The 22,912-nt window shown below is 31.0% G+C and overlaps 3 protein-coding genes across 6 annotated transcripts in view; 2 read left to right on the forward strand and 1 right to left on the reverse strand.

Annotated features, from left to right (window-relative positions):
• Positions 1–2,432, forward strand: LOC140663573 (uncharacterized). The gene is made up of 3 exons (XM_072887821.1): positions 1–364; positions 705–1,079; positions 1,324–2,432. Exons 1-3 carry the CDS (start codon positions 175–177, stop codon positions 1,539–1,541), a joined length of 783 nt encoding a protein of 260 aa, XP_072743922.1. The 5' UTR covers positions 1–174; the 3' UTR covers positions 1,542–2,432.
• LOC140663800 (calcium release-activated calcium channel protein 1) lies at positions 1,133–22,715 on the reverse strand. Of its 3 annotated transcripts, none has more exons than XM_072888278.1 (5): positions 22,488–22,715; positions 6,481–6,689; positions 3,665–3,793; positions 2,454–3,219; positions 1,133–1,285 (listed from the first exon to the last, which is right to left on the reverse strand). In XM_072888278.1, the coding sequence occupies exons 2-4, from the start codon at positions 6,655–6,657 to the stop codon at positions 2,692–2,694; spliced, it is 834 nt and encodes a 277-aa protein (XP_072744379.1). In that variant the 5' UTR covers positions 6,658–6,689; positions 22,488–22,715; the 3' UTR covers positions 1,133–1,285; positions 2,454–2,691. The 3 variants fall into 3 exon arrangements, with proteins under 3 accessions (XP_072744379.1, XP_072744377.1, XP_072744378.1); XM_072888276.1 differs by lacking the exon at positions 22,488–22,715 and adding an exon at positions 18,909–19,336; XM_072888277.1 differs by lacking the exon at positions 22,488–22,715 and adding an exon at positions 10,904–11,150.
• The window catches only part of LOC140663797 (SEC14-like protein 2), a 27,725-nt gene continuing 15,941 nt past the window's right edge, over positions 11,129–22,912 (forward strand). The window contains exon 1 of one of the 2 annotated variants that reach the window (XM_072888266.1): positions 11,129–11,326. In XM_072888266.1, coding sequence (XP_072744367.1) covers positions 11,144–11,326 — 183 coding nt within the window. In that variant the 5' untranslated portion in view covers positions 11,129–11,143. The remainder of the gene's footprint in view (positions 11,327–22,912) is intronic. The other variant, XM_072888268.1, reaches the window with a different exon arrangement.

The following is a 22,912-nucleotide window of genomic DNA, read 5'->3' on the forward strand; positions in this document are numbered from 1 at the left end:
TATTATTCATTATTTAGAAGCAATTTGAGCAGCTCTTCGTATCTTTTTGCCATAAATTTTATTAAATGCATAGCGCCATGCAGTGTGAATTAGGCAATTATATTGTTAATTAGAGATTGCCGATTGTTTATACAAAATGAAAAATCGATATGTATCCTTTACGAATATTTGACAATGCCATTCTTAAAAGTACAAAAACCTACGTGGTGCGAACAACGAATAGAATTTTGCAAACGTAATGGTTGGCGACACGCTATATACATGCCTGTAGCGAAACGTATCGTTAAAGCACATTACAAGGGTGAATGGAGAAACGATAAAAGAGAGGGTAAAGGCATAGGAGTAAGCAGGTGTTATAAAAATTATATCCCTTAAATTTACTCAACATTTTACCCCTTGTTTTCCCTTATTTTTGTATGTAATAACCACAAGATTTATTTTTTTTTTTCAATAAATTGATTCTACTTTTGTGATCTAAAAATGATATAACAAAACTATACATAAAATCAAATCAAATATTAACAATATATAAATATATATTTCTATTTTATCTAATAATTACGGAAATATATTAATAAAATCAAATCAAATATTAATAAAATATAAATATATGTTTGAATTGTAATTTCTATTTTATGTAATAATTGCGGAAATATAGAAAGAAATTATAAACTATGAATTTTAAGCACGTTAAATAATTAAAGATATTACTTCTTTCATATTAACATACATTCAAGTCCCATATTTCATTCGCTGTTATATATATGGAATCATTCTTTCACACAGCCACGGCTGGGTGTACGAAGGTGATTGGCTTAAGGATCGCAGACATGGTTACGGTATCCTGAGTAAAATTTCGGAAGACGGTAACATACGTAAAGTGTATGCCGGTGACTGGGCGGAAGGAAGAAAACACGGATTCGGGAGCAATTGGTACAGAGATGGCAGTTATTACGAAGGAATGTTTCGGAAAAACAAACGAGACGGTTACGGTCAAATTTGGTACAAATGCGGCAGTGGATATTATCAGGGCACATGGTCAAACGATCGTTATCATGGAGAAGGAATATTCATTCAAGGTACACATAAGACTTTTAAATACGATTTCGCAAAATAAATTTGTTTAGAAATATTTGTCATTTTTTTCCTTTTAATTATATATTACATAGAGAATAAAGACAGAGTAATACATTTTTCTCCTTAACTGCTTGTTTGATCTTATTCTCATTTGACGCATTAATTCCCTTATTAGTCTCTCATTTAAGGGCGCTCGAGATACTCTTATCTGAAAATTCATAAATATTTATCCTAAAATCCCCGTAGAAAATGGTAATCTTTACGAGGGTCAATTTATAAATGGCAAGAAGGAAGGTCGAGGGGTCTTCTATCACTTTGACAGCCATCAAATACAGAAAGGTTGTTGGGAGAATGACGTTTGCGTCAACAGCACGATAGAAGACATCGACTACCGACAGTCAAGTTTATATCCGACGTTATTACATATTCCAAGGATAAATAGCCAAGCAATGCTACACTTATAAGTGCATTGCGTCATTTCTCGTTTACGTCTTCTCTAATCGATTTAGACATATGTTCCATGTGTTACCAATCCTTTTCGCATTTGCGGCGAACGAAAAACAAAATGCATGCGTATAATTTTGTACCTGCGTCCGTTTTAGTTTAGTAATCGTATTGCTGTTATCTAGCATTGATTTTTTTATACCAAAAAATATATACAAACAATAATCGAACACATTCGACTTTCATCTATCATTGAAATATAACGCGTCTCAATTTGGCCGCAAAATCATGTATTTACATGCGATTTGTTCGACTCCCCCCCACGTCCTGATAATTTGTATATTTTTACGGTAATCGTAACGTATGTATCTCAAAATAATGTACTTACACGTTGAAATATTGATTGCAAAAAAAATCGCTGCGTGGTCGCGAATCAAAAGTATATTTTCAAGAAAGATATTAACTTTATTACTGCGTGTTGCAAATGGCAAATTTATCTAACGCAAAATGAGTATTGTATATGTTACTCGTACGTGTCTGTCAAGATAAATAAGAAATAAACGTTGGTCGTGTTTTTCGAAAATAAGCACGTTTTTGAATAAAAAGATAAGTACATTCAACTGTATAGCCAATCGCATCACCTTCCGATAAAAGGCTATCGCGCTCTTTAAACCGTGGGTCGACATATCTCCTCAGAACGTATTATTCTTCCTACATTTAAGTCGCAACGCGAATGAAGGAATGTATTCTGCGCTTACATGTATAATGATTTTATCGAACTTTATCTCCTTCCTAAAAACTGACATTACGATGATTTTGCATCATCAACGAGCAATTTCATTGTACTTACATTAATTTACATCACAGAGAACATGCGTATAAAAAAAAAAAAAAACAAAGAAAAAAGAAAAGAGAGGAAGATCTTATCTGACCTGTAACTTTCGTAATATCTGCAACACGTGCACGAAAAGGACGGTCACTTGTCATGTTCTTCGTGAATAACGTATGCTTGAAAGATTCCATTTCTCAGTGGGAGATCTTTTAAAAAACATTGCAGCAACCGAATGCATGTAACAGATCTCTGTTCCTCTCGCCTCGTATTTCGTGAGGCATCTTTTTGCGCGTTGAATCAAAAACAATCCGGCAACAGAGAAGATGGAGGAAACCGGTTCAAACGACATGCGTTGCTCCAGTCCGCAGGAGATTGACACCGTTTCTGCCCTCCACGTCTGTGGACTCGATCTGCTCCTTGAGTAACTCGAGCTCTCGTATTCCGGACACCGTGACTTCGTATTTATGCGCGACCAAACTCCGATAAAAGTGTATCGCGAACGCGAGAAAGATTATCAATGCCGGTATTAGCACTATGCAGGCCGACCAGGCGGCCACCTGCGAAAAGTCGTAGAACTTCACCCAGCAAAGTATCGTAATCTCCAGTAAGAACAGCAGGAGTCCGAGTAACGTAGAGAAGACCCACGCGACCTCGATATACCAATGTAAACGTTCATGCGGCGATTCGTGCACGAGACTTATACTGTGTAGATTACAGACAGCCTCGATGTTCGGTAATATACACGTGGATATCATCAGCGCCAGCATATGTACAGCCACCAGAAGAGTCGTGCACACGGCGAAGGCGATCAGCATCTGCGGGGGAACATCCGTAGGTGAGTTCAGCTGTACCTCCACCATGGCAACCTACGTAGACAATGATTTTTAGATTTTATTTCAGTTATACATATCGAGAATATATTAAAGATTCCAAAATATTCTGCGACATCAAAACTTGCGCGTACACAAGAAGAAATAAAACTGAAAAATATATGTATATAATTTAAATTTTTAAAACTAAAATATTTAAATATTTTAATAATTTTTTTGTTGTGGATTTAATTAAATATCCAAATTTAACCTTGCACATTCGAGGATATAAATCATCTCTTCAACTTGCAGGAAATTTTTTTTACTTTCCAATCAATAAATTCATAATGGCATTAACATTTAAAACTGCATTCCATAGTGTCTTGATTAATTATTGCGAATCAACACGTATCTATTTATGAACAACCTTGAGAGTATAAAAGAGTCGTAATAATTAAACGTTGCTGACAAAAGATTGTTTCATCTCGTGATATTTTCTTACCATAGCGAAACCGGAGAGCAGGGCTGACGTTTTACTGGATGCCTTGAGTTTCGCACGGCTCAGCTGCAGTTTTCGCCAGGATAGGTAACTTGGCGTATGAAGGCCATCTCCCGCTTGCGACATCGTCGACTGGCGAACAAAACGAACGCAGGAACGGAAAATTAAGTTTAGACTTATCGGGACGAAAGGGCGCGGTATCGTAAAATAAAAGGAGGAACGCGATCATGTTCTCGTTGTCGCCGGATTAAAGCGTTTGCAATATTAATTTTGCGTTAATTCTCCGACGAAAGCTTAAGCACGAATAAGAGAGAGAGAGAGAGAGAGAGGGCTAGACACATACCGAAGATCGATGGCAACGTCGGTGCCACTGGGAACTTGGCAAAAGTCCCGCGTAGGACAAAAAACCAATAGGTGCTGAACGAAACAAATAATAACGAAAATTAATGAAAACAGAAAAGAGTATAGGCGGATGAGATAAAATGAGATTGATTGCATGCGTCTTACGGGAAATCTGGCGAGCATGAAAAGAGATACGACATGTACATACACACGTGGATGTGCGTATAAAGAAACTGATGCATGCGCTGATGAAGGAGACACGTGACTTAAACGATCTTTTATTTGTTGGAAGTATGTTGCTTTTAATTTGATTTGTAATCAATTGGCGATCTTGAAATTTCCGGTTGTCAATGCAAATAAAAGATTCCTATCATACACGTCAAATGCAAGAATAGACAGAATTAAAAGTAGCTTGAACAGCATATTTCCGATACGAAATGTAAAATATTCGCTTATTTAAAAGAACGGACCTCACAATCGATGTGAAATGTGATATACGTGTTCGATTATTTCTGATCGATGACTCGTGTGACAATCTATTACGTATCCAAGCACAATGATTGAATTTAATTACAAATGTAAATAGATTAATTAGATAATATCGGTTTCTTTCCCCGTTATAAACGCTTCCACTGAAGACAGCATATTTTAATACGTGTGAAAATAGTGACTAGTAAATGAGAAGAGAACACATTTGTTATATGATACGGATGCCAGACTTTCGTCTGTTTAGCTGAAAAGAGATACAATTGACTTACTGTCAGTCTGTCTGTTATTTTGACAACTTAATATACAAGCAGTACTTTTAAATACAAATCCTCGAGTAGTATCACATTAAAGTATAAATTCCTCGGATTATCGGTTTGTCAAATTATTTAATATTTTGTGAACAATAAACAGATTACAAATGTACATGAATGTGAATGTTACAAATATACAATGATGAACGTTACAAATATACATTATAACAATAAGTGGGAAGAGGAAGTATGCATGTACGATGAGAGGAAAACATCGTATCTTACATCATATTCGTAGATTGCCATAACTAATTGCCTCCCAACGATCTAATGCAAATCTAAAAAAACATGCGATAAATATGTGATATTCTTTCATTGGAACAGAAATAATTAAGTTAATTGATTAACGTATTTGTTATATTATATTAATTAATAGATTATGTTTATCAATCTACACAGAATAATACAAAGAGAATTTTATAATTTCCACCATCATGATCAAACTACAAAATTAATAATTCATAAATCGTAGCAAGCATATATGTATATATCACAAACGCAAATGCATTTGTATGAAAAAAAATCTAGATTAGTCAAATATGTATATCAGTATGTGCGTACGTGATATTGAAGATTTTATTTATTTGATAAAAGTACTTTGTTTTAAATTACAAGAGTACGAAGATAATTCGTCGAATGCAAATGAAAAAAAAGTATGAGAGTATATTACGATGTTATCGTTATGAACGACATCCGGATAATTATCAGTACGTAACGCATCAGAACGAAGCATTGAAAAACATGCACGATTAATCGTGCGCTCAAAGCCAAATGTAACAACAGTATTCGAGAGTAGATGATAAGAGGATTTTAAAAAGATATACATCATCAAGACGTTTGTCAAACGGAATTAAGCGCAATAAAATTGATATTCATACTCAATTGATCAGTCGCATGATCAATGCACTTATGCTTTAAAGCGATAGTTGAAGGCATTATTATGGATTCGAAGAAAACGAATCTATTATATTTGTCCAACAACAAAAACAATTCTACATGCATATGCGTCGAAATTATGCCTAAAAAACAGAATGTTATCCTATTACAATAGTTTTACAAATATTTTAATTTTTTTCATAGCACATAAGAATTGATAACGGGATAATATTTTTTTAAAATTGTAAATATAAAATGAAAAGTGAAGTCGATTAATCTGTTTCTGTAGCAGAAATTTTTTTACAAAAATTTATAAATGATATGATATATTATTTTACATTTGTAATGAGAAATGACGCATAAGAAGAATATAAGCGATTTGTAAAAGTTTGTAAAAGCGGAATAAATTTACTGATTCAGAAAAAATACGTATGTTCCGATGAAAAACAAAAATGTATATCTGAAATATGAAGCTAAACATGTTAACGTCGATGTGGGAATCGAAAAAACATGTACCTTAAATATTCAAATTAGGTTTCCTGAATATCCGCGGTAATAGAAATCATAGCCAATTGCGACTCAAACCGATGATGAGTATGTACTGGGAACGAATAGTAATGACACAAGGACGGAAAATGACACGGAAATGATAAGAACACGTGCGGCAGAGGACGCAGACTAGCGAGAGAGGAAAAGACGTTTATGTCACGAGCGCTTGTGTCGGAGTCGTGTGGAGGAGGATGAAAAGAAAAGGATCTCCGCGAAACCGGAATGATCAGCGGGGAATAGATGTGTACCGACCTGACAATGATGGTCGTGGAACGGCTTGTGAAAGCAGTGGCCGTCAGGGTTGCGCAGGTGTGTGTGCGCCACGTGTACGTGGATCGGCAGGTGCGAAGTGGGGGTGGGGAGCACCGCTCCGCCGCTCTGCGCGGCAAACACTGTATTGCGCCCGCTGCTCGACGACCATACGGACATCAGGCTTGATCCTCGCGCGTTTCTGTCCGGAGCTGAAATGAAACGAATGTAGAAATTAATGTAGAATGACCTTTTCTTCTAGTCGCGCGCTTGTCTACGTAAACGGAAAACCAGCCGTTTAAACGTCAAAAAATAAAATATTCAAGAGAAGCGCAGTATAATATGAGAAAAGACACGCGCCGCACGTAATGCAGACATTAACAATTGATATATTATTATGTTGTTTTTACTCTTTATTTTTTCAATTGTTTCAAACGTAGACGCCTAATACGAGAGAGCGCTATGTAAAGTTTGTATTAATTGTTAATGAAAAAAGTATTGTGTAAATTACACTTCAGTTTCATTAGTTTCTTTCAATTTGTTGCACTTAATATCTTCTTATATATTTCTGTATATATATTTAATATTTACTGCGTACTTTTTGGTATTTTTTAACCGTACAGGTAGGTAAAAATGTACTTTCTTTAATCCTTCTATATAAAGACTAGAATAATGAATTTGAAAATAATTTGTTTAAATATATTGTTTCACGATTATTCATTTTCGAGAAATTAATACTGTCATCACAGATAAAAATGACTCACCACTACGGAATAAGGATTAATTATATTACATTAGTTAAATATTTTATATTCAATAATTTCTTTTTTATTAATATATTATAAAAAATTATAATTTTTATTATTTTTTATTTATTATATATATTAATATTTTCTAATATTATTGAATTTTAATTATGTAATTTAAAGTAATGCGTACAGACACCCTCATATAGAGGGGAACTCAAGAATTTCTCCGCTCTTTGAAATCGCATTAATCTTGACTGCTCTCAGCTTCACTTCAACGAACCTCATGATAGGCTTTAATAATGTAGGACAGCATAATAGACGCTAAAGAAAGTGACATATAAAATTGTCGCTGACACAACTCCAATATACAAATGTAATAATATTTCAACTCTATAAAGTTTTATTTCAAAGTATAAAAATGACATATAATAATTAAATAATAATAAAATTATACGAATCGAAATGCAAAATGTCCTTTATAATTTATAACGCGTCAAGAAATATAGTTGAAAAAGCGGATCTATCCTTTATCCTTTCTTTTCATCAGTTTATGATTAATTTTATCCAGTCTCAGATTCGGTGAGAACAACAACAGAGATTCGACGCGACGTCACGAAACGTGACACGCTGCTCGATTTGCTTTAACAAGCACGCTAATTGAACTATTCATGCGAGACGTACACATTGTCGGCCGAGAAGGATCATCTGTCAATATTAACAATCGAAAATCTACATCGTATAATGCAATAGAGACTGGCGAACGAATATAGAGTTTCTCAAATGAGGGAGGACATTGGGATAATGATTTTTTATTAACGTTTTGATCCATCATATGTAATGAGGATTGCTTTCGAATAAAATCTACTTGTCGAAGTACAGATGCGTTTGAGAGGAAAAAATCTGTGTTTTTTTCTTGTTCACATTAATCTAGCTCGATCAAACTCTAATCTACTTTGACAAGTAGATTTTCGCAATCGAGAAAGGAACAAAAAAAACGGCATATGGAACAATGTAATAAATTAGATATACATATGCATATATAAATATTATTATAATATGCGTGTTGTTCTAACTTTTACTTAAAAACTTACTAACTTGAGGATGGCACGTCGCACGTCTCCGTAAATTTATGCGTTCGCTGTCACATACGTCGAATGTTTTCTTGTAACGCGTGCAAGATCACAAATGTAATGCATGTTTGCGGAAAGCGGTCTGGGTCAAACCGCTGTTAAAATTGTTTGATCCGAGCGCACATTTATAATTAAATTAAATGTAAAAAATAACAAATGAAGCAATCTTTGTGGAAAGAAAATTTTCTAATTTTTACGAGTCTATATAATTTATGCTTCTATTACATCACGAAAATTCATGTAAAATTTAGAAAAACATCGACATAACGAGCCTATAAAATAAAAAAATTAATTTTAAACCTTAATTTTATGAGTTGAATGTGATCAATGACTTCTATATCTGTTTCTTTGCTCTTTATATTATTTCTATCTATTTATCTTTTTTTGATATCGATTTATGCAATCTTATAAGCAAAAAGCAATTTAATCTGAAATCTTAATGATAAAGTCTCTGAAAGATTATTTATTCAATTTGAAATCGATATTTCCTTGTCCTTTTATTCACAATCGATTGATATTTAAAAGCTTCATGATCATAATTAATAATTAATATTTATCTATACGATGTTTAACCTCTTGACTGGCAGAAACGCAATACTGCGTTGTTGTTAAAATGCTATTGGCAATAATCTGCGAAGACCATATGTTGTCTGTAAATCTAGGGATTTAGAAAAGATACAAAAACAATGTGTATTAATAAGTGCGACAACACTGTGCTATGAATTTTTTTATAAATAAATAATATCCTATAATTTTATTTTTGACTTTGATTTTTGCATATAAAATATTCCATATTCAACATTTAAAAAATCAGAAGGATAAAAAATATTAAAAAATTTTTTAAATAAAAAAAAGATATAAAAAAAGAGAGTGTAAATTATTGTGGCACACATACAAATGTATATTAACATTTTTAACATATTTTTAATTATTAATTTGTAATTAAAAATGTGTTAAATATATAAAGAATTTACAAATATCCAGTTTTATTTTGATGGAATAAAATTAAGATTTTAATTGCCATATTAGATTTATCAATATTTTAAATTTGAAAAATTAAAATTTCATATTCTTAAACAATGGCCTCAAAAACCTTTAAACATAATATTTTAATGACATTGCTTAACTTTTAAAAATCCAATTTTTTGTTTAACTCACCAGTTAAGGAGTTAATAGACGAATGAGAGATTTTAATCGCAAATTGAAATACACAAGTGACAGATAGTATAAAATAGTATAAAATAGTAATCTAAAATAATAAAAAAATTATATTATTGTATTATGTTTTATATATATATGTTACAACTTTTTATACTTTTCATATTTTTTAAAATTTTTTCTCATTCTCCTTAAAATATATAAAAGAATCTATTCTTAATATGTCACCTTATTTGAAATATACAACAATTATAAAAGAAAAACAGATTTAAATGTTTTTAATTGATCAATATTTCATGCTATCTTATAACCATTCATTTAGAATAACCGTTTCATCTTGCGAATCAACATTTAAGTAATATTGTATTTTACAAATCTTATTGCGTTTTAAGGGTTACAATTTTAAACGCTGATTCATTTAAAACAATTTTTGCAAATGTTCTCTCACATTATTCGCATTGCTGATGATAATTGCTCTTAGCATTCACATAATCATCCTACTTTTCTCGCACGCAATGATGTAACATTTAAATCTTTACAAGTACACTTGGCGATAATTGTTTCATCTTTTCCGACCGTATCTCAAGTCTGATTATTTTTTATTCTTTAATTGTATATAAATTTGATAATCTTAGTAATAAAAAAAGTGCGATAAAAATAATTATAAAATAATTGTCGTCATAAAAATGCAGATGATAAACTTATCTTTTTTTCTTTTTCTGTCTTTTTTTCCTTCCTCTTTCTTTCAATCTCATTCTCTCCTCTTTTTTTTTAAATATTACTGGCCATGCCGACACCGGCATTTTTTGATTCCTGTTGTTGATTACGCCACTGATGGTACCAACATACAACAAATCGCAATATACGTAACCCTGCCGCCTCGATGGCGGCGAATCGGCTGCACAGGACAAACATAGATGCAAGACGACGAGAGTCTCGTCGTATTCCCGACCAGCGCAAGATCAGCTGGGCGCGAAAATGAGTTTCCACTTTCTCATAAAAACTATAGGTTATTGATCACTGCACGCGGTCATCGTTGCCAATACCGGCATGTTAATACCGTGTGTGCCAATATCACTAAAAATACGGACCTAAGAACGCCACGTATGATCCCCCGCCGTTGAGGCTCGCGTACAAAATTAAATCGCGATTAATGCAATCGAAAGCTACCTGCTTAATGACAACATATATAGATTATTAACTTGCAACAAACCGCTTTATTATTCTTTTCGCGTAATCTTCCGCGACATGTCAGAAATTTATCGCACATTTACTGCATATCCGAAAGTTACGCAAGAAAGTTACCGTACGGAACGAGGTCGTGCATTTGCGAGCATCGATAACAAGAAATATTACAAGCGAAAGAAAAACAAAAGATAGGAAAATTACCTCTCTCGGAACGCGAACTTGTAAACGTCGTGGAGTCATGACGAACACAAAAAATCGATCCTCTTTCTTCTCAATCCTCTTCTCCTTTCACGACGATCGCATCATTGGTTCACGTATATAGTTCGCACAGATCCGGGGACTTTGTCACTTTTCGTTCGCGCGTCGAAAATCAACGCGTGCGCACTCAAAGAGACTCGCGGATCAAACGACGTTAACACGGAGGACACCGACCGGTGACTGATGAACGAGCGGGCGCGCGACGCGCGACGAGCGACAAGCGGCGGCGGCCGGCGACGCGAGGCCGAGCGCACTCGAGGTTGGCCGAAGATTGCCGACGAATCGCTCGCTGACGCGACGTGTCAAACGCGCACAGCGCACATTTGCTCGAACGCTCTGACCTCTGCGACGTGTTCTGTGACACAGGTATGTGTATGTATGTGTCATTGTTACTGCATCCTTACTAGAGATCTCAAGTTAAAGTCTGAATTTTCACTCGATTTCTTCCCAAGAATCTTTTCGACTAAAAATAATAGAATCAATCAGAACTTTAAAAAATAAAAAATAATAAGTTATTTATAATTATATTAATTAATCTCCTATTGTCAAAATAATAAAAAACAAATATAATAGGCCAAAGAGTAGAACATTTCAGTATCGTAACTAATAATCTATAAACATAGAGTTTTTACATTTATTTGACTACCAATTTTGACTAAACACAAATATGTAGAGTCTAAAAAGGCCTTGAAAAGGTCTTTTTTACAAGATACTGATAGATATGAAGCAATATAAGAAATAGCGAAAAAATATATAATTATAACAAAAGGTAAAGGAATTTACAAAGAATATCGAATACAGATATTATAATTATATATTGTATATATGTCCCTTCATGTTTCTTACGGATAATCAATGTACTCATTCCTTTCTTATCGCGCGTTTACTGATAGTTTTATCCTTCAACTATTTTGTACTAATATTATATTCCAAAAGAAATATTCATATAGAAAAAAATGATTACTTTTGTATTTTTTTTAACTAATTGTTTTATTCTTTTTTATCATATATTTTTATCAAGCAGTAATGTCAATTTTTCTATTTTACATAGTTTGCATTTTAGTATGTATTGTCTTTTTGTAATACATATTATTCGTTTACATTAACATTAAAAAAAGATAATAACGCTTGTTGCGTCATGAGCGGTACACCAATGCTTTTGAAGATATTAAGCAACATGTTTTCTTTTCGCAGTATGCAATACTTTAAATTGTAAGATCAAATATACATACGGTTTACTTGTAACATACATACAAATAACACACACAATGATTTGTAGTCTTTTAAATACATTTGTACATATTTTCTCAAGATTAGGAACGGAAATAGCAAAGATAAAATGATATTTCGTGTAATTATAGTAGAGGAAGAGGAATTAATTTTTTATATGAACATAATGTTCATAGCCATTGTTATGATTACGCAAGTAATATTAAACTTTTTGTGTTGACGTAACTTTGTTATTTCCGCAGAATATCATATCGTGATACTTGCTCGTTTGTAGAATTTGATCATTCCGCGAATACTGCACTTTGTTGTACTAAAGGAAAACAAACGGTGGATAAATTCATCACTCTTGTTAGGTTTAATAAGTGGATCGAAGAAAATTACGAATAATATTATTCTACATAAATGACATTCACCGAACTCATAGTATATCAGAATATAGAAATATTGATATATGCATGTACAAATACAATGTTTATATCATATTAAGCCTAAGAAAAATATTGAGACAGAATTTTAAAATATACTATATTATATATTAAATATATTGAGTAAGATAAGCATTTATTATTGAATAAGATAAGTGAACACTAGAATTGCATATAAAAAGATAACTAGTTTTATTTTATACTCTCCATTCATTGGTTAATAATAATCAAAGTCGTTTAAAAAGAGCCAAAATTACTATGCAAAACATGGATTTTACTTACTTTTTGTAACAACCAATTGTGAAATATTTACTTAGACATTCACGGACAAATACCCTTTATATATAAACATTAAGGAGTTCTCAAAAAATTCTTTATTTTTACATCGATATATAAAAGCAATAAAAAATAAAAAAAAGAACTTATAAATACATACACTCAAAAAAATGATTTTGCAACTTCAACAAAAATTTTCTAGGTGTAAAAAATTAACTGAAATAGATAAATTATTAGCAAATACTGTGATACTACATATATTTTGCACTTAAGCAATTTAAATGACAGAGACAAAATTTATATCTGTACTATTAGTGTAATTTAGACAGAAATTTTTTTCTGTAATGCCTATCTTTAAGGCTCATTGTCAAGGACAATTATATTTGTGATTAATATTTGGCAATGGAATCTAAATTTTCTAGAGGTATTGCTAGAATATTGCTGCTATAAATTCTATACGTGACAAACAATATTCTAACAGATACAAAAAGTAGCGATAAATTTTAATTGAGACATCTAGAAATCTATCTACATTAGCAAAATATTTTTTTGAGTGTACATTAAAAATAGACCTAAGAGATAAATCGTCTTTCATTTCTTTTTCAAAGTTTCTCTTTGCTCTAAAACCTATTATTTCATACTTCCTACATTATATAATCATAACGATCATAGCTATAATAAAGCTTTATCATGAGTTAAATGATTCGATTTAATTAAACGAATCAGAGTTAATCAATTAATAATGTTTCATATGATTTGTTAAACAAATCTGTGTATCGTTAGAAATTTTAAGGTATTCGAGACATTATTTATACTTAATAGGTTGATGACCCGTAATATCGTCGTATAAATTAGATTCAATATTTTGTCTTTCGCGATCTTTAAATTTGAAAAAAATACACTGCATGACTGCGTTTCTGCGCAAAAAAATTACATTTACGTCATTCAACGCCCACACCTTTATTTATGGACTCTAATACAAAACAAAATACGAAAAAATATTTAATTATTTCTCCCTTTTTTCAAAAAGATAAATTTTCGTGATTTCTCGGAATAGTCATAATACGTCGGTATTCGATTTCCTACATGCCATTCTACAACACACGTGCTATACGTAGTTACTCAAATAATCATTCTAGATAATTTTATTGTCAAGTTGCGCAACGTTACAAAAAACAGCTATAAATATCTACGTGGAATTTTTTTATTCACAATGTTCTCTAAGACAATATTTCAATTCACATTTCAGTGTGTCAAATACGGGAGTGAGTCAAAAATTATCCGCGGTCTATTTTTACAATTTATTACAACTATAAAGAGCTTAACAGCATGTTATTTTTTCACATAGTCTCCTTGCTTTTCAATAAACTTGATCCAGCGTTTGTTTATGCCCTCAGAAAAAAAATATTTTTTATTACATTGTCAGCCACGTATGTGTCTTTCACATGCTGATGCGTAGAAAATCTGCTATTGCTCATACAATTAAAATACTTTAAATACCTGGAGTTTGAGGACTATCGTAATTCTCGCTCCTTTAGATTACCATCTCTTTAATCCACTTAAAGAAGTCTTAAAAGATCGGCGATGATCAGAGCTATGCGGTAGATGGTGCAAGATCTCAAACTCTAAATGTTTTTAAAGTGTTTCAACTGTATGAGCAGTGGTAGATTGTCGATTTTCTATAGATTAACATATGAAAGACGTAGTGCATACGTAGTTGGCAACGCAACAAAAACATTTTTTTCTTGAAGACATAAACAAACTTGTGGAACGGTGTACCAAGTGTATTGAAAAGCAAGGAAAAACTATATAGAAAAATAATGTGTCTGTAACTTCTCTGATGTAGTCTTGATAAATTGTAGAAACAGAATGAGAATAATTTTTTACTATCCTTAGTATGATTTTGAAAAACTAATTAAATTAATTAAATTATGATCAAGTAAAATAAAGTAATGAACAAATTTTTAAAAAAATTATACATATAATTATCACGAGGTTTCATTCAAATTCATACTCCTCTTTATTCTGAAATTTTAGATTAGATAATATTAGTACATCTTTGATATACAAAATAATCTGCGTACATTATAGGATACAGACTGTCATCCAAATCCAAATTCATAAAATATTATTTTGATACACTTCATCAACTATTCTACACATATTTTAGTTGGAGCTATTAAATTCAAATTTTATTTTTCTCGATGTCTTGCTAAATCTAAAAGAAGACAAGAATAATTAAAAGAAAATAATAAGTAAGTTTACAATGGCACACTCTGTACATCCGTTGACATTTCTTGTCCACACAAGGACATCTCTAAGGTGTTGAATAGATCAGACCGACCATCTTAACTGTAACTAGGCTACCAGGGATGCCTTGACCCTCACCTTTCGTCATACTTTTAGTTATATGTATCTCTTTATATTTATAAATTTTACTTACGTAGAGCAGTTCTAGTAACTGAAGAAAATAAAATGACAATCATATAAATAGTGGCAACATGCTAATAAAAAAATTAAAATTTCTATTAAATTTAAATTTTATAATAAAAATATATATATATGTATATCTTTTATAATACAATATATATAAATATATTTGTTAAAGGCTAAAGAGAATAAACGATTTGAGAATTACATAATTCTACATTAAGATAGTAGTATAATAATATTATACTACTATTATAATAATATTATATAATAAAACAAATATATATATATATATATATATATATATATGTGTGTGTGTGTGTGTATGAAACATCTAAGAAAAAACGTAAGACGAAAAGAAATAATTTTATGCTGTAAAATTGTGTCAGTCACTATTTTAATACACAGAGCTCTAGTTTAATGTACCATCAAAAGGCAATATTTCTAAAATAACAGTATTTAGAGCTTCCTTCCCATACAATGCACAGTATAAAATTCGTGTTTGCGTATTGCGACTGGGAACTCATATTATACTACATTTCTGGTGACATTATTCATCCATCAGTTAATAAGACACCTGCACCTATCACGCAGTAGCTGACACGACAGAATGGAATCCATTGGACCGGTCGTAAAGTGGTCATTCTGTTGCGAGAGACCCCGACGCCGATATTTCTATTTAGATCTTTCCCCGATGGGCAACCGTCCAGGACGTGGTTTGCGAGAAACCGATGCGCGGTAGTCAGGGTCAGGGCATCCCTGGTAGCCTAGTTAATATGATCGGTTTGATCTATTTAACACCTTAGAGATCAAGATGTCCTTGTGCGAATTAGAAATGTCAGAGTATCCCGTTATAAACTTATCATTTTCTTTTAATTTTTATTCTTAAATTAGAAAGACATTGAGAAAAATAAAATTCGAATTTAATAGTTTCAACTAAAATATATTGTGCAAAATAATATTTGTTTTATTTTAAAAATATATACATTAATATGTCGCTGTAATATAAATTATTGCGTTTTTAACAACGTTTAATATAACTAAATTTGAAAAATAAAAATAAATAAATAAATAAAAGAGAAAAAAAATAAAGAAAAGATAGAGGAATCCAGAAATACTGTAATACAATATTGTAATAAATATATGTATAAAGAATAGATGATGTTGCAATCAAAATTCCAAAGTCATGACAATAACTCGTGGCGATACAGATACGTACTTTTAGGTTGTTTTCTTGCTGTCATTTTCACTAATGAATAAAACACTGATGAATCACGGAAATTCTCTGTCTAATTTGTTCCATAATTTGACGAAAGGACCGTCCTACTTCACGAAAGCTTATTATACGTTCTTGTTCTTGTTCAAACACCCGTTACTTGATCGACTGATATACGATTGTTTATTAACTATGGCGAACACTTTATAAAGTAAGACCACGTAATAGCTTAATCAATTGTTCTTACAACGGTGGGAGCAACGATGAATTATTGATGATATTGATGTGTAATCTGCACTGTACTCTATATCACCACAAGCTGTTTTCATAATTTTGAAGTTTTCACCGTAATCACAATATTATTTGCCTTCTTGGCCAGTTTAAATATCCATAAATATTTCTTAAAATATCATATTACAAAATGTATAAAAAATTCATTAATTCTTCATATCGCTATTAATCCATTATTAATTTTAAATCAATACAATTCATATGATTCATAAATAACTTCATAAATAAATTCTATTGCATCAAACTTTTATATCAGCGAAAATGAAAAGCATTATAATTTATAGTAATATGTAATACAAAAAAAGATATTTAAATATTTCTAATAACAAAATAAAGTCTCTTCATTCTCTATATTATGTTATATATATATATATATTTGCTATAAAATTCAATTTAAACTGTTTGAATTTTATTGTGCTCTATCTCTTTTAAGAAAAGTTTAAGAAATAAAAGAAAGAGTATTTATGGGACATGTTGCATTTTTCTTTGAACAAAAATTATGTTTACTAAATTATCTATATTAATAAAAGCAATATATGCGTTATTATTAAAAATAGATCCACTATAGATGAAATTATTTCGACTAGTGTCGTTGTATTTTCACGACACGATTTATGGTTACGATCGTTTATAAATAAATTTCACAGATCAACACTTGACTTGATGTTTGCTATGAAAACTCATCAAAGACCGAATATCAATAAATCATATTATCGTGAAATTCTTTCAGCATAAGATGATTAGATTTTCAGTGAGAAAGCTAATATTTAATCTCATTGATTGAATGATTTACGCTAATCATTTCCAAGATTATATTAACGGAATAATAATGTTGTGAGGTGTTATGATAAATTACTAAAAAAAACTGCGGGCTATGCTTCTTTCGTAAAACAAAAAAGTAATGAGTACTTAATGACATATAAAATACATTGCAAATTACTTTTGAATTATATAATTTGTCTTTATAAAAAGAACTCATTGTCAAATATACATATATCCTTCTAATTGGCGTTACAGTATTGATTCAATATTAATTCAGTATTTTATTTCTTTAAATAGAATATATCATTTTGAATTACTCTGAACTTTCATGACTTATTACGTTTTTTAGATAATCTTATACAGAAATATACAATTAATATTTCGAATTTAATCGCAGAAAAAAAAAAATAAAATCAGAGTAACTGTAATAATACAATACTATAATAAGAAGCTGTAATAATATAATACTATAATAATATAATAGAAGCTGTAATAATATAATATGTAATGATATAATTATTAATTAAAAACATCAGATTGATATCTTCTTTTATATGCGCGATTTAACATTCGGAGAAAGATCTCGGAATTTTTCGGAAACTTGTCTTATCAATTGTCTTGGATCTTATAACACAGCCAGACGGAATCGCGGAATATTGTTACGTTGATAACCTATTATTCATGATATCCTGTTATTGTACGGACTTATGAGAATATACAAGCTGTTTTGAAATCGCAAAATCTGTCTTCCGTGAATATTTCTGTGAATTAAGCTGCAGTCTGTTTTGATTTTTTCGCACTCAATACCGAAAAGTCTGGCGAAAATTTGTTCGAACGCGGAGGAAAAGCAAATAACAATCGCAAGTTTTTAAAAAAAATGTTATTGTTATGATAAATTTATCTTCGACAAAAGGAATGTTGTTATTGTCGGTATCTTAAAAAAATCACATGGTATTCGATAACTTGAACATACACGTATATTTTATTCTGCGCAGAAATGAAAGTTAAACTCAAAAGATAATGATAAGTAATAAACATTCATAATTTTATCCAGCTCTTTTTTTTATTTAACCCCAAAATAATCACTTGACACGTACTTTAAATGTTATACTTCACATACAAATAATTATAAGAAAAAGAAAGCAAATTGAGTTTATCATTATTAATTGTTAATAAACTTAACAAAATAGTAAATAACATAATTAAGAAAAATAAATAAAAAATAATATATATAGTTAATGGTTTGTCGTATTCTCTGCAGAATATTATCAACCGATCAATCGGTTATTTTTATTAAATAAATTTTTAAAGAACTTACAAGAATCGGTGTCGATACGACGACGAGTTTCCATGTTCACAAGCAGCCACAGAGGACGAGTACAGGTCGCAACCAACAATTAATCAAAATGTGAAACAAGCTTTGCGAACATCAGTTTTAAATTTTATGTCAATATCAAAAACCAAACAACGACAGGATTTGAGTTTTGTAGATACACATATGTCACTCGTCGCGGATTTCTATTATCATTGCGCATAAGTATAGAGTATTCGGAGAAAAGTACCGGCATGAATTCTACTGAAACGCGTACTGATTATGAGACGCTGACAATTAGCGTTGACGACGCGCTAACGGGGCACTCCCGTTAGAGCACTCGCGAGAGGAAGAGAACCGCTAGAGAACGCGTTTGAGCGGAAGGGAACGCGACGCGTTCCGCGACGATACACGCGTCACGCTCGCAAACGTCGACTGGCTCGCTGCTCTCAAAAGCGCAGGAAAATATCGTGCGATTTGTACGCTGAAATCTCGCGTGCGTTCTTATCGTGTCACGCATGACAACGGATCACTGTCACGTCGATTATTGTCACGATAATGGTGAGCGATAACGGCTACTAATCGTGAGTTATGAGTTACACCGTGATTGGATATCCTGACATGTCAAGTACGACATGCATATAAACAATGTCACATGTGTCATATTTAAAATATTTTTAAAATTCATCGTGTACATTAATTAAAAAAGTTCTGAAATTTATAATTATATAAGTAAGTATATAATTATACAATTAATTACAAATTTCAGATATTTTTTCAATTAATGCACACAATGAATTTTAAAAATATTTCAGATTTAAAGCTACGTTTCCTGTATTTTTATTACGCCAACCGTTACTTGTAGTTCGACAAAACGAGAAATTAAAATTTAGTTTAAAATGTAAAGACATATACATTTATTTTTGTGAGTAAATTTTGTATAAAAATTAAAAAATCTCAAGTTAAGCCGTTGAGAAAAAAGGCGTTATTTTTAATTTTCTTTTTTACTAATGATTTCATTGAAAATTCATTAAGTATTGTTGATAACTAATGATAAAGTTCGCGATAAACAATATTACAGTCATTAAAATGTATCTCAATATCTCATATTAGAACAAACCATATTGTTATTTCTAAGCATGCCACCATATCTACCGTTTAAATATCAAAGTTCAATCTTTACGTCACGGCGTCGTGGTAATTATATAGAAAAAAAAGATGGCTTGTCTTGCGAGAAAAACTAGCACACCAGGAAATATTTCCCTCAAGATGCATATATATATATACACGCATACAAGTACATAATGTGCAATAATAATGCACAATCAAAATTATCCAAGCTGACATTAAAATTACAAATATTTTCTAATTAATAATGTTATAAATGTTAAATCTATAATTATACTTTACAACGTTAAACATATTACTTATATGTATACTGCATTTTTTATTATTATACGAATAAACAAAAAAAAATATTTTTTGTATCTGTTTAAATCTGTTGAAACCTAAACTAAATCTAAATCGAAATTGAATCGCTTTTAATAATTTTCAATCGTTACTATAAATTAAATTCTATCCTTAGTCACGTATATATATATATATATATATACATATATATATGTACATGTACTCGGAAGTCCATTTTCACACGTTCAGCATCAATTGAAATTATATCGGTCTCAATATCTGCGTCGTGAACTATTTCGACACGTGTGCAAAAATCTAAATGTTTCAACGTGTAAAATGTAATCGATCAATCTTAGTTTTAGTTACGATAGCCAAGTTTCAGCATATCTATAGGTTGAATTTTTACTGCTCTCTTTACGACACTTCTCATTCCATTACGCTTGTATGAGTTAAGTTAATACGCCATTAACAGCACACCGAAAGTAATCATAATTAACTATCTTAACGCTTTTAAGCTCTCTTACTCAAAAGATGTAGTAAGTAATGTAATAAGTCTTTCGACTTTCTATTACTATGTGTTTTCTTTGTACAATTTTATTTGTAAGTGAAACAATATATGAATGAAAATTAGGGTAAAAAATTTAGTAAAACATTTCTCGCTATTTACTCTAATTAATCGAATTTGTTGATTTAGAGTCTTCACTTTGATCCATAAGAATTAATGAAAAAAATGAAAAATAATAGAACATCGTTGTAGAAGTTGTTTGCAAATAATGTTCCAAACGGCTGTTTGAACAACGCTTTACTAAAGTACAGCTGTTACATTATCGGAATGATTAAGCAGATAGTAGACGCAATTTTGTCAAGACATAATTAAACTGTGTAATTAAGTCATGTGGCCATTATTTATATTGGCTTCTGACATTGTATATAAAAACTTTCTTTGGTCTCGACGTCGTATTTAAATTTCTGTGATAGTTTATGTGTAAGTTTATGTCATGATATGATAAAAATAGAAATACGATCAGTCACATATGTTCGCACAACTGTCGCGAAATTAAATATATAAAAAATAAGCAACGTAAATAACATATAAAAAAAGCTGAGTTTCCAATTCTCATCGTCAATTTTATGTATTCTGCATAAAATTACATAAATTCAATGAGGATGTAACCCAAGATGTAACCACTAAAGAATTTTGTTTATCTACTTAAAAATAAGAAAATATTAAAAAAATTTTTAAATAAATAATATTTACGTTGATAAAAAATTATGTAGTAATACATTTTCAAAATTATCTTCTTTCACCAACGATTGTTAAATTTCACAAAGTTGAATAATTCGACAAATAAATCTTCTCTTTATGAATCTCTTTATCTTTTCTTTATTTTCTCTAAGTAATGTGTAACAGTTTAATCGAAATTCATTTAAAAAATGTGTTAATTAAAATATAAATCGGTATTCTATATAATGACTATATAATGAATTCTAATAATGAATTTATAATTCTATAATAAATTCTAATAATTCTATATAATGAATTTCGTATTCTATATAATCTATAATATAGCATATAATACACATAGTAAACGATTGAGTTACCACGTTTACTCTGTAAAGTAGCATCAACTCTTTAGCATATACAGTATTGTCATGTATAGTTCTTAGATTTTAATACTATATGTACGTACATAGTACATACGTGACAGCGAATTTATCGTGATTAATTTTTTCTCAAAATACAAATATATATAAATATAAATATATATATATATATATATATATATATATATATATATATATATATATATACATACATACATATATATATATATATATATATATATATATATATATATATATTGAATTATAGTCATGTTAATTCTCAGACATTATAAAAAATTATAACAATTCTTTCTTTCAGAAGTATAATATATACACAGATGCAAATCCTTTCTCATGAAATACTTAATTTAATGTTGTCAATTACATTATACCGGAGAAACATAACATAACCTATACAGAAATACAACTGATAAAAATTCGCTTCGTTTCATAAACTACTTTGCCCTTTGCTAATGAAATCTCGCACATATTCTCGCAAATATGCGTCTCCTACGAATAAGAGACGCGTGTATGTGTATTAATATTTTAGGCAAAAATTGAAAAACTTACGCAAAAGTTGTTGGTCTACTCTGCGTGAGTGGTTTCTGCGCCCTCAAAGTATCAATGCTGCTCGTTCGTCCGCAAAGTATATATCCGTGTTTGGTGTCAATCAAAGACGATTCGCCGACAGATCGACCGATTCGCATGCTTGGCTACGTGGTCGCAGGTCAAGCGGTTTCGATCCACCTTGCACGAACGACCAAAAGTGACTAAATTCTAACTCACAAAAAATAGACCACTACTTCGCGAGGCCTCGTCGAATCGAAGCCTGCTGATCGACTCGTCGCCCGTCGCGTCCTTCCTCGTCGCATTTCTCGACCACCCTCGAAACGAGGAACTCCCACACACACACATTATATATATATATATATATATGTGTATGTATGTGTATGTATGTGTATGTGTGTGTAAATTAGGTACGACTAACTTCTCGG

The sequence above is a fragment of the Anoplolepis gracilipes genome, chromosome 3 (assembly GCF_047496725.1).
Source record: "Anoplolepis gracilipes chromosome 3, ASM4749672v1, whole genome shotgun sequence".
In the NCBI taxonomy this organism is placed as follows: domain Eukaryota; kingdom Metazoa; phylum Arthropoda; class Insecta; order Hymenoptera; family Formicidae; genus Anoplolepis; species Anoplolepis gracilipes.

Coding starts and splice junctions, on each gene's coding strand:
- LOC140663573 (XM_072887821.1), top strand. CDS start 175: ATGCCATTCTTAAAAGTACAAAAACCTACGTGGTGCGAACAACGAATA. Junction 365..704: donor AAGCAGGTGTTATAAAAATT/ATATCCCTTAAA, acceptor AAATAATTAAAG/ATATTACTTCTTTCATATTA. Junction 1,080..1,323: donor AGAAGGAATATTCATTCAAG/GTACACATAAGA, acceptor AAATCCCCGTAG/AAAATGGTAATCTTTACGAG.
- LOC140663800 (XM_072888276.1), bottom strand. CDS start 18,942: ATGGAAACTCGTCGTCGTATCGACACCGATTCTT. Junction 6,690..18,908: donor TCGTATCGACACCGATTCTT/GTAAGTTCTTTA, acceptor GTTTCATTTCAG/CTCCGGACAGAAACGCGCGA. Junction 3,794..6,480: donor TCCACGACCATCATTGTCAG/GTCGGTACACAT, acceptor TTTGTTCGCCAG/TCGACGATGTCGCAAGCGGG.